Below are 16,666 nucleotides of genomic sequence, written 5' to 3'. Positions count from 1 at the left end.
AAACAACAAAACAAGGATATTTATGAAAATGGCCATAGCAGAAATGTTTTATATACCTATAGAAGAAATTATGCCCCTTTAGAACTCATCCAGAAATTCTCACTGTTAATTCAACTGAAACAGAGTAACGTAGTACCCTAGCACTTCAAAACATGATCAAGCCCTGCATGTTGATGTCTTAGTAAGAAGTAGGTAGAGTTGACATCGTCAAATAAAAGGAGAACTACAGCTTCAATGATAATGAGAGCAATGACAAAAACGTCAAAAGTGTAGACACCCAGAATGTTAATTTATTAGAACGTGACTTCACACTGATTAATTATACACTCATCAAAATATCTGGAGTGCATAAGAAAAGCTAATTGAAGCATTCCATCTTGTACATGCTACTAAAAACAGTTTAAATAAGTGATAGATAACTGGTTTTAAAATTACAAGTATATGGAATTAAATCTGTAACCCTAAATGTGCTATATTAATATATTAATAGTAGTAATGAAGATGATGATGGTGGTATCATGGAAACATCTACATTAACATTAATGTGGATTCCACTGAACATAGTTGTATAAAATCAGAAAACATAAGAGCTGTTTAGAAACTTAGAGATCAGCTTTTGAGACCAATCTGAAGATTACAAAATCTTTTTTAGAGTGAGACATTAAAAATAACACAAAGCCAAACAGAGAATTAAGATTAAACACAAGTAAATTAAGATTTTGGATTATTTCAACAACTAAGAAATCAAGTTTCCAAATTTTTTCAAGTAGGTCAGAAGCATATTATTTAAAAAGACATATTTAATATGCTAATCTTAAGTAGTTCTTTCATTCAACAAATATTTACCAGGTTCCTACAATGTGTACAATGCATATGCTGGGGATGAAGAGGTATGACCATTTTCCTCAAAGATTCACATCTGGAAAATCTGATTAATTCCTTTATAATCAATGTGTGGCCCCCAAATAAACGTATATGCTTTGAAAAGTCACTTAATTCACACTCAGTGACTAAGACAGCTTTCCTACTAAGTAACATGTAACACAACCATTTGCTATAAAATCTCATTTGCTGCAGTCAGATTGCTTCAATAATTTCATGACACTGGTTTGGTGTTTTTTTCCTTCTGACCTATAAACTGGAAGTGCCTCTATATCACCAGCTAACTTAAGGTATCTTTCTCAAGTGGCAGTGCTATTTTCCATCTTCATCTAAAATAGATATTAAAAACTTTTAAACTGCTGACCACATTGGCTATTGAGATTTCTGTGAATGGAAGTTTGAATTTATGGCAATAGTGGTTGAAGAAAGTATCCTTTATGGGCATTATAAGATTGTCTTCATAGAGTTAGGCTATAAAATCGACATTTTACAACGTAAAGCAGAAATATAAATCACATTAAAGAAAATGAATGGATCCCAGGCCAGAAAAAAACTGGTCATAACCTAATTGTATGTATTAATATAGGTTAAAGACTCAATGTAGAAGATTTAGCCAAGGAAGCCAAGGGTGGGAGGGAATGATTCTCAGAAGTATTTTGGTTGAACACAGATCTAGGGAATCTAAATCCATGTACATTCAAAGGAGAAGGAATTAGACAAAGGACTTCAACCATAATTATCCTAATGGCAACACCATCTCTATTGTGATGCTGAATATATTAGGCTTTCTTAGTCTGATGCTATCAAACATTTGAATTATATAACTAACTCCCTTTGTTCAGATTCCTTGCTCACTAAATGACCTTTACTGATTACCCATATAGGTCAGCTCACAAGAACAAAATGATCTGGTCAGGCCAATAGAGTGATACAACTCCTATGTTTGTTGGTTGGGGGAGGGGTGTGTGTGTGTGTGTGTGTGTGTGTGTCATTTTTAATTAACATCTAAACATAAATTGGCAATCTGATTTTAAATATCAATTTCATAAACTTGTTTAATGTCACTCAACCTTGAGATACAGATTCACTCTAAGTGTGCCACAAATCTAGTTTCAGAACTTGCAAGGATGAGTACCAAATCCTGCATTATAAATAATTTTGTGGGGAAATGTTATCCTGTAAGAACTGATCTAGGTGGCTGGTTGCCCTTTTGTCTGTTTCACTGTATCTCCTCAAATTTATACACGTTTGAAAAACTCTTGGAGGTAAAAGGTGAGAAGCAGCTCATTAATCTATAATGGATATAAGTCATGGTTAGCACATCACACTCATTTACTTCTAAATGTAATAAGCAGTATTATGATCTCACAAAAAATATCAATTCATTTGAACCCTTGAAGATAACATCCTTCTCTGAAAAACACCTCAAACATATTTTTTGAGCCCCAGTACCAGCAGTGCATCATACACAGTAAGTGCTTAATAAACGTATGCTGGATCAATGATCAAAAGATGAAAAATATCTCTCTAGGGAGTTCTGAATCTCCACATACAGGAAATCTCAGAAGAACTGTTTCTAGCATTAACATTCATTTGGAATTCTATGGTGTCTTAGGTAATCAGTGCTTACATATTTTAAGATGAAATTCTATAATATTTTAGAATATGTATATTAATTAAGATATATGCTATAGTTTCCCCTCCAGGTAACCTCATCCCAAGGGGCATAATGTTATTTTTTTTAAAAAATTAATTACATATAAATCATTTTAAAATAATATATATTGTATCTGCATATTTAACTAAAAGTCTTCAAAAAGGCTCTGGTGAGGAATATTAAATCCTTAGCTATTAATGTGGCAAAACTGAGTAGTATTTAGCTAACAACCTGCAATAAGTATATAATATTTTCAGTAACATATTTATTTATAAAGAAACAAGATACAGAATAAAGACAAATCATTAGAGAAGAGGCACTAGAGTATATGGCATACATTTGTCTTATGATTTTTAAAAAAAAACATAAAAATTATGATATTAGATATACCACAAAATGTTGAAGAGCTTTTTGTCCAAAAATCAGTCGGTCAATTAATTCAACTTCTGAGACTAGCATAGAAGGATTCCATTAAGCAAAGAGTTTATTGAAGCTGTGCACATACAATTCAATATAGAATTTTGATTTAATGGGCAACTGAGGAAATATTGCCACTGATCAAATACTGAGAATTACTTAGACATGAATGTTTTTAAAATATGGTATTGAATTATTGTTAAAGTTATACGGGCAGAAAAGTAACCAAACCATCGGGTAATACTAGTTTTCACTAATTAGGAAAATTCATACTTCAGTCTATAACTATGTAACTAATTGCTATCCCCCTCCCAAATTGTACCCTGCAGATGCTTCAAACCAGAACTGAACTAAGCTAAATCTTTTCTAGGAAACCTGCTCCAGTATTTGCCATCTTCACTGACAGAATGTACCACCATCTATCCAGTAATGTAGAGGTTGACCCTCTTCTCTCCTTAATTCTACTACCCACGTACTGTCTACTTTAAGCTGCTAAATATTACTTAGATCCTTCTCCTTCCTTTTTATCCCACTACTGCTAGCTCTCATGACTTCTCAGTCAAACACCGAAACAGACTGTTAAAGATGCACCTGCCTATAGACTGTCCCCATCCACAATCTTCTTCTCCACACTGTAGTGAAATAGATCCATGTCAGTCAAAAAAGACTGAAGTCACCAACTTTGTTAAAACCATTGACTTCCATGAAAATGAAAGTCAGGTTTACCCTCATACAAGATATTCCATTATCCTGCCTTGATTAACTCTCCAAAGTCGTTCCTCGCCTCAAATCCTTAGACTCCAAGTTTACAGTCTAGAAATACCAATTTGCTTGTATTTCCCAGAATACTGCATGCTATTTCTCACCTCTTATTGTGGGTACATCATTTATTGAAAAGGCCTTCCATTTCTCCCCTAAATACTATTCATTTAATAAGTCTCGGCTCAAGCAGTCTAAACTAAAAACATTTTTAAAACATCTAAAAACATCTTTCCAAACTAGCACCATCTCTCATCCCTTATAATAATCAAGACACTAAGCTTACTACAGGAAAATGCTCCATTTAATGTCTGTCTGTCCCACTAGAGTATGAGTTCCTGGAGGAAAAGGACTATATACTATTTATTCACCTTTGGATTCACCTTACAATACCTGGTACATATGAAGCATCTCACAAATATTTATTGATCAACTAGAATTGAACAGGAAAATGTCAAATGCTTATAATTGATAATTGCATTTTAAGCCTACTTCAAATTTGAAACACCTAAACTACTACGCTCAAGTGCACAATCGACAATTAAACCAACAATTTTATTAGGAATCGTCAAGTGAGAATTTACGGTACCACCAGAAACATCAAATGAGGTTAAATTTTAGATGAGGATTCTGTAAGAATTGATTCTCCACAGGAATAGGTTACTCTTTCGAGAGAATTTTTTTTCTTTTTTCATTTGTAATGATTGGTATATCTGGATCACCAATAACATGCAGTGATTTGCTTTACATATAATCAAAACCACAAAACAATACTCAGGAATGTCAAGCACCACCCCTCCCCGAAATTCTTCAATTCTGACATATAGACAAACTCTACTTCTTTCTTAACCAAAATCTTCGTAGATGCTTTAAATAATGGAGGAGTCCTGCTTCAATTCTTACTCTAAATTGTCAGAAATCCCTATCTCTGTTCCCTGGACCTGTGTAATAAACAGGAAAGAACAAAAGACCCAGATTTCAAATAGATTTGGATTTGAAAACAAACTCTTTTTCTTATGAGTCATAGGTCCATGAAAAAGTAACTTGGCTGCTCTGAGTAATAGCAGCAGTGATTATTTATTGTGACTTAGCATGTGCCAGAAGTTGTGCTAAGCATTTTGCATATATTGCCTTATTGAAACCTCACAACAGCGCATTGAGGTAGGCATTGTTTATCCGCATCCTACAGATAAGGAAGCTGGAGCTCAGAGATGTGAAGTGACATGCCCAAGGTCACACAGCAAAGCAGGAATTTTAACCCAGGCCAGCATAATTGCAAAGCCCATATTTTTAACCACTCACAATCTACTGCTTCTGAGTCTCAGTTTTAAGTGTTATAAAATGGAGTAATTACTTGCCTACCTCACAGAATTGATGTGGAGACAAAGTGAAATAATAACAAAAGCATCTAGTATACTAAGTGCACTCAATAAAGGATGGGATGCCCCTCTACCTTCTCTCACTCCAGTGGTGATTATAACATTTATAATAAAGGAAACCGTCCCTAAATAAACCTTACCTATATCAAAGCAGAGATATACTGAGTCTCAGTTAATTCACAAAAAGAAAATATTAACAGGTCAATGAATACATTTGACATAAACAGATATAAAGAAAAAAGTAAAGAAAAACAACATATTCTGCCGGGCGCGGTGGCTCACGCCTGTAATCCCAGCACTTTGGGAGGCCGAGGCGGGTGGATCACGAGGTCAACAGATCGAGACCATCCTGGTCAACACGGTGAAACCCCGTCTCTACTAAAAATACAAAAAAAATCAGCTGGGCATGGTGGCGCGTGCCTGTAATCCCAGCTACTCAGGAGGTTGAGGCAGGAGAATTGCCTGAACCCAGGAGGCGGAGGTTGCGGTGAGCCGAGATCGCGCCATTGCACTCCAGCCTGGGTAACAAGAGCGAAACTCCGTCTCTAAAAAAAAAAAAAAAAAAAAAGAAAAAAAGAAAAAAAAATAAAAACAACATATTCTATCTCATTTTAGGACTGGAACCATGCTATTGATATTTCCAGATATGATAAAAATAGGTGAATATTCAAAACATATCAATATATCAAAAGTTAGGAGAGAAGAGCACGGAACCCAGAGATGAAAATTCACTACAGCTTACAGGAAGACTCCCAAAGAGAACATAATCAATGATGTTACTTTTTTTTTTAAAAAAGGTACTTCCAGCAGAAAAAACAGATTTTAAACAAAGATAGAGACAACAAGGATAATCTTTCCACTGTAAGTTGTTTTGTTTTTTGAAAACAGACTTTAATTCACATACGAAGCAGTCTAAAAAGACGGGGAGTTGGGAGTGGAATGAAGTGCAAAGAAAAAATTATAGCACTTTTGCTGTTATTTACCAACAAATATATACCTCCTTTACTTTCCTTTTTTCCCTTCCTTTTTTCTCTTTTGGTACATAGTTATGACACTTATCTCTGATTGCTGTAAACAAGTTAAATCAGAACTATTTTTACTTAATTCCCTAATAAATAATAACTAAATGTAAAGTACATTGGATATATACACAAACTTAAGTACCGTGACTTAAAACAGCAAGATTTTACATCAAGCCCATCTGGTGTCATATTAGGGTGTGTCTTACAGAAATCCAACCAAGGGTGACTGCCAAACTAAGCTACAGAAGACAACTCAGAAAGCTGGTGAGTCCCATAATATAGGCTCTATTTCAAAAAGTGCATTAGAACACCCTCTTGAAAAGATTATCTGATATCACTCTACCCTCATAACAACACTCTTCTGTTTCTGAAATATTGCTTTTGCCACAAAAATATGGGCCAGCATTGGACACAGCAGACACCCTGAGAAAGTGACATTGTAGAGATAGCAAATATCTAACTAACCCACAAGGTAATATCATAATTTTATGTCTCAATCCTGATAACTTCATCTTTCTGCTAAGTTCTCTAAGAGGTAAATTGATTTCAAGTCTCAATTTCCACATATGAAAAATAGAGATCATAATATACTTCTGCTTCACTAGATTCTAAAAATGGAAACTAGCTGAGAAAAAAGTTAATGTGAAGCACTCTGAAAAGAAAAAACTAGATTCCCTGACCTGATTATTGGTCAGAGCCTTGTAAAACTAGACTTACTACTTCTTCCGATTCCATACATGCCACCTGGCCATCAGACTGATAAATAGCATTGACTGTACAGTTGATCCACTTAAGAGCTTTCAAGTAATAGAAACAAATTTTGCATCATGATGTAACCATTTAAGTAACTACCTGCAAGGTAAACTTAAACATTATAAAAAATAGATAAGAAAAATAAAATTAATTTTAAAATGTTGAACTTTAAGCAATTTTCAAAATAGTCAGCTGCCGGTATAGAACAGTCTGAAACCAATACTCAACAACTATGCAAGAACTGAAAACGAGCTAACCAAGAAACAGAAGGAATCACAAAGTAAGTTTTTCATCTGATGGGCCGAAATGCAATATGGATTATTTCTATATTGTTCTGAGATGTCTGTCTCAGATTTTTAATTCCCAGATTCTATTTTTAAAATCACTTAACACTGTGTATTTCCAATCGCCATCAAGGCATATACTGTCATCCCTGACACCGAAGATTGTCAGCAGACTCAATATGTACACTAATGATTTCAGGCAACAATGCCCATCTTCTTATCAAACAGATCCTATTTCAGAAGAAAAAGTTCAAAGTTCTCTAAGAAAATTCATTCAAAACCATAGGAAGTAGTCATTATAAAATGTTAGGATCACTAATACCTCTTACTTCTTTTTAAGTTTATCTTACATGCTAAATTTTAAAACCCAAAACTGTCAGGCATTATAATGTAACATTTTTAGTTCTCTCCCAAGTCGCCGGTGCTCTTTTCTAGCACTGTCAAATAATGATAGCTGCTGTCATTATTTTTATACAATAGCTGGCAGCAAGTTGCACAGAAACCCTTCATCTTAGAATAGTTACCAAACAGCTTAAACAAATGCTGGGACCTTATAGTAGTACTGACTACCTTCCTAAAGCCAAAATAAGTGAGCTCTCATGCCTTATTGATAGTTTTTCTGGCCAGAATGTTAGCTGTTTTATTTAAAAATATATATATATATATATATTTTACTTATTTTATTTTTTTAAACTGTTTAAAAATAACTTTTTTCTTCCCTACACATATATTCCCATTCTCTCCTTCCTGCTACTAGAAACTATCTTAAAGGTTTTCACATTTACTTTTAGCTTTAACACTTTCAATCAAAATTGCAGCTCTGTTTTTGGAAACAGCCACCCTCCAGAAAGTATATATGAAGATATTAAAAAACGCAGAAAATAAATAAGCTCTTTTCATTTAACAAAGTCAACAATGCATGTAAAGGGATTTAGGAAAACCAGTGATCTCAGACACAAGTGATCTGACAGGTCAGACGCAAACAAAAATTATTCTAAGTCACGAAAAAACATCAGAGTGACCAATTCTAGGCCTCTTGTTCTAATTAATAGACAAGAGTCCCTCTCTATCACTATTTGCTTTGGTAATCTAAAATGCTGATATTCTCCTAGATCTAACAGAGAGGAAAAATGGGTATCTTCTCCATCTAACACCTAAGTGGGTAACCTAGATACTGTAAATAGAGGCTACATAAAGGATGCAAGAGACAGCTCTGAAGTGAGAGCCAAAATATTTAACCTGCAACTCTTTGGAAAAGAACCTGAAAACATGGGCAGCTTAGCCAAAAACTGTATTAACATGGAATTGTCACAGGCTAGTAAGTTAAAAAACTCTACCAAACATAAGTTTACTGTTGTTGGGTGAGAAAAGCTCAAATGTTAAAAGGACAGTTCTTATTTGTTCAAATTGCATGCCTACACTTTGCAATGTTTATTTAAAAAGATGAGAGAACTGCCTTTCTGAAGCAAAACCAGAATCGAATTCACAAATAAAGTAGCCAGTTAACCAATTGACAAGCATTTTCCTTTGGTTGTGTCTAGGGGATGACAGTCAAGTCTCTGATTAACAGTTACTCCCTACCCTATCCATGCAATGTTTCTAAAGCCAATAGCTAACTAACAGAAACTACATATTAATCTCTTTTTACTCCTTAGGAAATCATGTGAGTTATCTGAGAAATAAAAATATATTATGCCAAAGAACTAGTATATTGAAATGTAAAAACTCTATTGCCTAAATTATAGTCATAGTATAGTTTTTATCAAATAAACTAGCAAAAAAAAATGAATGCAAAAGGATCATTATGAGATTAGCATAATAATTTAGTATACATTCACTCATTAACTTTACTAGCTTTTTCTTTCTAAATGATAAAGGAATTATAATGCCTGCTTCTTAAATCCTCCTCATTACTTAAAATAACTATAACTTTTAAATAAATAAAGCAAACTCAAATAATTTAATCATAATTTCAAGTCAATAACCTAAAATTAAAGTTAATAAATTGCAAAATGTATTCAATAGTATTCTATATAAATTGCTTATAATTCAGTAGTCTTTCCTAATTATTAAGCTTGTAGCTTTATAATAACTTAAAGTTTCAAGAGCTGTTAGAGAGAACTAAAAAGAAAAAGTTGCTCTCTCTGGATACTCAGAATGAACTTATGAATATGCTCATAATTAAGTAGATGATTCACTTCTCTTAGTTATTAAATCTTCAGGGAAGAAAAAATGGAAAGAAAATGCCTTTCCTTCACATATTGCCAAGACAGAAAACTTGTAAATTTAATTATATTTACATATAAGTCCAATGTTCTTTCTATAATGTATAAGAATAAAATATAAATTGAAAGTACAAAGAAAAAAATATTTCAAATTACTTTTGAGTAAGAGTAATAAAGCACTTGCACTTGATAACTAAACTGATAAAACATTATAATTAAGAAAAAAACATATTCTTAATAAAGGAAAGTATTTCGTCTTCTGTCACTGACAGCATGTAAGTTGTTTTCTTATTACATGAAAACAATGTATCAATACATTATCAATACAATGTATCAATAAACAACCTTTATCAAAAATAGTAGCCAAAACTGTCTTTTCCTACAAGTTTAAAACACCTTTCCAAATTTTATCAGTTCTTCTCTGGACTAAATGCTTTCATCTTTGTTAGAGAAATGGATATAAATAAGTTCTATAAATTTTCAATTACACTTCACTTCCAATGCTTTGGAGAAGAACCTTTCACATTTTTTTAAAGCAAGTAACACTAATACTACTACTGATGGTTTAGCTTTCTACCAAGGCAATATAAAATTATTTTATTTTTTAATTGTGAAGAGTCCTTTGGAACTGATATTTCCACATTTTTTATCCAACAACAACAACAAAAAAATCCAGCCACAAACCTGGCAAGTCAAAACAATAACAAGCAAATTCTAACCTTTCTTACCTGATACAGGTAAGCACCAGCTCCCAAATGCCACCTTGGGATAGTTCAGACTAGTAAGCAGGCTCATGTTTTATAATACTAGAATGAACAGGAATAAATCTGTGTTGTTCTTTCTTTAGCAAAATCTATAACCGTAGCTACACCACAACGTGAGAGGACCCCACACACTTAACAAATTCAAGTCTGTTGCTGGAGAAATAGAAAAAAAAAAAATCATAAAATGAAGACTTACTGCTTGTCATGTGACTTGGTGAGGCATGCTGTCCATTGGGTGTGCTTGAGGTGAGGTCAATTGCCATAGTGGAGTGCTCCCTTTCGGGTGAAAGCTCATTGTCACCTGCTTTCACAAAATAAAATCTTTTGGTTTCTATTCAATGTCACATAAAATGTAATTACTAACTTTGCTTTGTACACCCAATGGCATGCATAGCCTTCAAACTGTAAGGTAATACATTTTTCCCTTAAAAGAAACTATAAGGAAATATCATTTAGAAATATAGTTGAATGAAATGATGAAAAGCCATAATCAACCCACAATAAAAAATTAACAAAACTTTATCTCACTACTCTTATGAAGTTGCTGATTTCTAAAGTATCTTTCAGTTAAAAAAATGACTTTTCTTTTAACATCTTATTTAATTATTAAGCACACAGCATTTATAATGAGCATTTTCCAAAATGCTGGCTATCAGAGAGAAGGTGGAAAAGATGGGTAGCTACAGAAATGTCAAGTTAGGAAAGCTAATTCTCTTTCACATAATAAAAATTAGGTTACATAGTAGTAAATATTTAGTACACACCATATTAGTAGACATACATGTAACCTGACCTATTCTAAACTTCCAATAAAGTAAAATTTAAAAAGCAGGAAAGTGTTAATCTGCTAGCTACTATTGATTTAAGTATACTACTTAAGAGTATATTTCTATATTTTCTTCTTATTTCACTTCTGTGCTGTTATTTTCTCAAACTCATTCAAAGGTAAAATTGTGAACAGATAGAAAAAAAGAATGCAGAATTCTTAACAAAGTTTCATAATCCAGGAATTAAAACACAGGTAATACAAAGGTAACTTTATTACCAATAACAAATTAATGAAAACGAATACTTACACGTTATATAGCCATCAATAGCCTCTGTTTCCATAGTCAAAGTGCAATGCTGCAAAACAAAAGATTATATCCTTAATACAATGATTCCTTTCAGTATCTACCATTAAATTCTTTATTTATTTGATGCTTCAAGCAGTTAGTTCATGTTGCTGCTGCAACCTGTGCCCAGAAACATACTACAGTGTACTACTGTATGTGCTCATTTGCAAGTCACTGAACTCTTTCTGCAAATGATCTGATTCCTGCTGGAGATAGGATAGGAAAGATAAGTGTGCTGTGAGATGGGCTAGAGCAAAAAAGAAATGACTCTCTTGATTAAAACTTACTGAGTTTAAAGAAAAAAAATAGGAGGTACACCTCAAATGTGTCCGCTTTAACTGGGATTTAAGTATTTTACCATTCACTACTTCCCACAATCACACTGCAGTTTGAGGATTTCCCCAGTATACAGATAGCTCTATTCACAATTGTTGCAAGTTGGTTCATCATGTTCTAATAGGGAGGGGGAGGACAAACAAACATGAGAAAACAAAACAAAACAAAAAACTTAGTGCCCAACGGTGTCTTGAAGATTTCTACAGCAGTTGGCCAACTCCCTGACTTGTATTGACATTTTAGCCTACCCCAAGTTCTCTGTAAGCACCTGTTCAATGTAATCTTAATTTCCTGCCAGACCATGCTTGGATACAAATGCCAAGCCTACTTAATACATTCTGATTTTGAAAATTTCATAAACTTTGGTTGTGCTGGAGGGAATAACTTAAAAAAAAAAAACTTTGGGCAATTATTCTCATGCACAGATGACACAAAACAGAACTTAATTCTCAGAAACAAAAGTAAACTATATGAGATGACACCCACTAGCTTTGAATCACATAATGAGAAGATCAATAATCTAACTGTATTCTGTGGGGGGAAAAAAGTTTAAGAATTGACAAGTCCTGAGAAGATTTTTACTTTCCCCGCCCCCCACCCCTTTGGCCTTGGTCCTTTTTGCCTTTAGTTTCAAAACTCTGACTGCACCAGCAGCTAAATTATTCACAATGAGCCATTTCTGTATTGATCGCCAAGTATATTTAGCCCTGGCTCCTGGAATTTCTCCATTACTTACTGGAAAACAGGCAGCTTCACTTCTTGTCTCCAAAACCACTTCCCTTCTCCCTCCCCTCCCCTTCTTCACCACCACCCTCCCTTTACCCACCCCCCCCAAAAAAACTTTTCTTTCTTTCTTTATGGAATAATCACATCAAATTCCCAACTCACTCACTACATAGCACTTAAATTTCAACCTGCTGTACTGTTATCACATTCTTTTAAATTATGATTACATAAGGCTTTAAAGAAAGAGATCTGTAAACTTTAAAAGAGGAGCAGTTTCTTCGGATATTTTACAAATGAGCTTATCTCTTTAAAAATGTACACATTTAACACACACATATTAAAAAGAAAGAAACGTCAGGGAGAAGCGAAAGAAGGCTGCCCCATCAATGAAATGGTTATTAACCCTCAGAGAAGGAAAGAAAGAAAAAGAAAAAGGAGAAAGAGAAACGAAATGTACATACAAAAGAAATTGTCCTTTGATTAAAAAAGATTCATCACCATTTCCAGCTCTGTCGGGAGATCTCAGCTTCTTCTAACCCCTCAAAGAGGAGGTGACAATGTCGGGCTGAAGATAAACGGAGGGAGAAAGAAAGAAGTTTTTTGTATTTCCCCCTTCTCTCTTTCCCTTCCTTGCCCCCTCCAAGCCAAGCCCCCTGCAGAGTTCAAGGGGAGGAGGAAGGAAAAGCACTTTACAGGTGGGTCATTCCAAGCCCAAATCCAGCAAACAGATCGGCTGATAAACAAAACCAAGAAATGAGAGAGAAGGAACACCCCCCTTCTCCTCCTCCTCCTCCTCCTCCTTCCACCCCTCCCCCTCGTCCCTTTGGGATGGTCTAGTAGGAAAAGTCACTCAGGAATGGCACCACGTACTTTCAGGAAAGAGGAAAAAAAAAGAGAGAGAGAGAGAGAGAGGTCAGTCAGTGCTATAGCAATGCGATTAACAAGAGAAAAAACTTGATCCACCGGTTCCTTAAGAATCGACCAAAAGCTAAGACAAGAAAACTGAAAGAAAAGGGTGGGGGGGGGGAACGGGTAGAGGGGAGGGACAGTCAGGCAGAACCCAGCTAGGAACCTAGGCCAACTTCACAGGACTGGTTTTGGCCCTTGGCAAAAAAGAAAAAAAAATAAATCTTAATTCCATCTCTTTCGCCCATACTAGAACCTGTCAAAGTGATTTAACTGCTGCCTTTGTATATGTGTCATACCAGTTTTGTTTTTTTTTTTTTAATTCCAACAGGATCTGGATATTACCTTCTATCTGGACAGCTGCAATTTATTCCAGCCTACCCAATATTTGTTCTTGGAATTCAAGTTAAAACAAAGCAAAACAAGTCCAAATTCATGATAGCTATAGAGATGAGAACTGATTAATCGATTAACATCCCAGAAACAGATTACAAGGAGGGGACGATAAATTAAGGCAGAGGACATCATTTTCAACCCGATTCCCTGAGCGTCCTTTACAAAAATCATTAACCTAATCAGAACCACAATCCATCCATCCCAGAGAAAAATACCTACATTATTATTATTACTGGTTAACAGCAACAAGTCATTTGATCACATCACAGTGCAAAACGAGATCCTATATAATTACACTTAACTTTGAAAACACTCCCCCCTTTGAAAATCATACACATATTTATATATAATCTATGAATCAGAAGACAAATAAAACAAGAGCTGTTCTTCACCACGCAAAAGCCAAGCGGAGATTTACCTCAGCAGTGCATGCAGTAAAATAATCCCATCACCCTTTTGTTTGTGTTTACTGTTAATGTGTCCTCTGTCTTTCTTTCTTTCCTGTGCCTAACGTGTGTTTGTGCACTGCAGTTGGTGGTGGAAACTAAGGCAGTGGATCTGTAGCTAAGGGTAATCCTGTTTTTACTTCCTCCATCTTCAGCGAGGAGCAGGGTTAGCCCGGGACAGCTGGTCAAACCCCGAGAAACCGATCCGGTGGAGCCCGAGCACATCTCCCCCGCCGGCCGGGCTCGCGCAGACGCCCGCGGGCGGAGGGCGGGCTGGCGGCGGCGGCGGCGGCGGCGGCGGGTGGCGGGCGGCGGGCGGCGGAGCCCCGGGCGCGGGCGGGCGGACGTGCGTGCGCGGGCGTGCGTGTGTGCAGGGCCCGAGCGCCTGTGCCTGTGTGTATGCCCGAGCGCCTGTGCCTGTGTGTATGAGAGCGTGTGTTCGCGCGCGCGCGCGCGGGCTGGCGGGCGCGTGTGCGCGTGTCTGCGCGCTCAGCCGCTCGGCGCGCTCGGCAATCGATTACAGGACAAGTGCTGCCCCGGCTGCTTCGCGACGGGCGCAATCTCTCGCGCCCACCCGCGCGCCCGGCCGCGTCTCCCCCAGCCCGTAGGTCCCCGGACGGCGGACCCTGCCTCTGACAGGGGCCCAGGTAACGCGCTTCCCGAGTGTGCCAAGACGACCCCCAGTCCCCCTTCCCGTGTCATAATAAATCTCACGTTTTCTGCTGACTGGAAAGGAAGGCTTGGAACGGTGAGGGCACATTCATTTCGGCCGCGTGAAGTTTTCTTTCAAACTGGGATTGGTGGGGAGGCCGGGAGAAGGGAGCGGGGCGGCGATCCTGGCGCCCTGCGCGGAGCCCGGGAACCGCGTCCCGGCCGGAGTCGGGGAGTGTGCGTGGAGCCCTCCCACCCACTGGGCTCCGCCGGTAGCTCTGCGGCCCCATTTCGGAGAACGCACGGCATAGACCGGGACACGAAACGGGATAAGAGGGGTCCTCGGTAATAGACTGAGAAAGACATTCACGTCTGAGGTGAAGCTCAACTGTTACTATTTTGAAAGTGCTTTAACAGTGCAATTTAAAATTATTTACTTGCTTTTTCTCCCCCTGGGCATGTGCCACGTCCCCAAAATCAAAGGAACAGATGAGGGTCCAAAAAGTTGCTACCCTTGAAGTGTTGCCTATCACTATCAATCACAGCTTCTTTATTTGGAAAGACCTTACGTGAACCGTCAAGAGAAAAACAAATGCATATTCTTTCTACAAATAGTAGCATTTAGTATCTTTCTTGACCACATTTGCAAAAAGAGGGAATAGAGACTTCTATAATTAAAGGGAAAAGGAAAATGAAAGGAGCTGAAAATAGTGAACTGTGTAGTCTGGGTGGCTTAAGTTTGAAAACACATGAAATTATCAGGGCTGCCAAACGGCGTTTCTGAGAAACCATATCACAGATTGTGAAGAAAATCAATGCTGGAAGAGAAGGAACAGGCACCATTCTCCTCCTACCCCTTTGAAGAATCCCAGAAATAGTTGCTGAGGTTTTTTTCTGCTGAGAAAAAAACAATATATTGAAAAATCATCAAGAGTACCTTAAGCACCACTCTGTAGGTAATTTTGGATAGTGACTTTTCTTTACATGTTGACGTAGGGAAGGAATTTATTCACATCTACACTAAATAATGGATACCATATAACTTGTGTGATACTGTAGCTTTTATAATGAATTACTTCTTAAAGCTTTTCCCCCATGCATTGTGTTATTAAACAATTGTAACAATAGTCTCTTTTTGTTTAACTATAGAAAATGGTAGTTAGTGTGACACGGCAAACAAGATTAACAAATTTTCATTGAAGAGAAATTATTTGGCCTCAGGCTTACAATATCATTTGATGATTTTAAGAAAAACTGCAATTCCTGTGAGTTATATGTTGGCAAAGCAGATTTTTAAACGGTTGCCAGTTATCTAACTAAAATTAGTTGGGAAAGTCTGAGTAGAGAAACCAGTATGTCATTCTAATCATCCCAAAAGACAGCAAATATTTTAGTCTTAAATTACCTTAGGAAATCTATATGTTGTTTATAATATGTAAATGCCAAATATATTAAGGATAACATAACTTTTATAAATTGTAAAACTTAGCCTAAGTGTTTAGGAATCTGTAGAGCTATAGAGATCCTTGAAAATATGAAATAAAGATAATCGAAATTAAGATGAAATGCCTTTGATAGATTACACAATTTAATTATTTGGTAGAAGAGAATCCATTGTGAAATCTAAAAGATACATCTTCAAGTACCCCAAAGTTACCAAGTTGATGTAGTCCTTGTCCTTGGTTTATTAGAGCTTAATTTCGCTTCCTTGAAGCTTGTCCTTTTCAAGAGGTAACTTTCATTGGCTCTCTAGCCACCAGAGGCACACTTTCTCCCTCTAGTGGCTAAGCCTTCAGACACTTTACATTCCATCACCCTGCCTCCCCATGAATGAATCCCAGATTTTGGAATAACAAAGATCTCATGAACACTTGGGAGAATCAGACTATCTTGGCAAATGTTTCCCTCTTTTTAACATCCCGCATTCCTTTCTTATTTGCAGATTATG

General features: G+C 36.4%; 1 protein-coding gene across 17 annotated transcripts in view; it reads right to left on the bottom strand.

The window, feature by feature from the left end:
* IKZF2 (IKAROS family zinc finger 2) overlaps positions 1–14,320 on the bottom strand; it is a 161,818-nt gene extending 147,498 nt beyond the window's left edge. For 2 of the 17 annotated variants that reach the window (XM_032278322.1, XM_032278329.1), the window contains exons 1-3: positions 14,040–14,319; positions 11,219–11,267; positions 10,339–10,443 (exon numbers count right to left, since the gene is read on the bottom strand). In XM_032278322.1, the coding sequence (XP_032134213.1) occupies positions 10,339–10,443; positions 11,219–11,252 (139 nt within the window). In that variant the 5' untranslated portion in view covers positions 11,253–11,267; positions 14,040–14,319. The other 15 variants (XM_032278325.1, XM_032278333.1, XM_032278330.1 and 12 more) reach the window with 13 other exon arrangements.
* Between the last annotated feature and the right edge of the window lie 2,346 nt (positions 14,321–16,666).

The sequence above is a fragment of the Sapajus apella genome, unplaced genomic scaffold, assembly GCF_009761245.1.
Source record: "Sapajus apella isolate SASKATOON/1434 unplaced genomic scaffold, GSC_monkey_1.0 scaffold10, whole genome shotgun sequence".
Lineage (NCBI taxonomy): Eukaryota > Metazoa > Chordata > Mammalia > Primates > Cebidae > Sapajus > Sapajus apella.
This window is presented reverse-complemented; position numbering and strand designations above follow the sequence as displayed.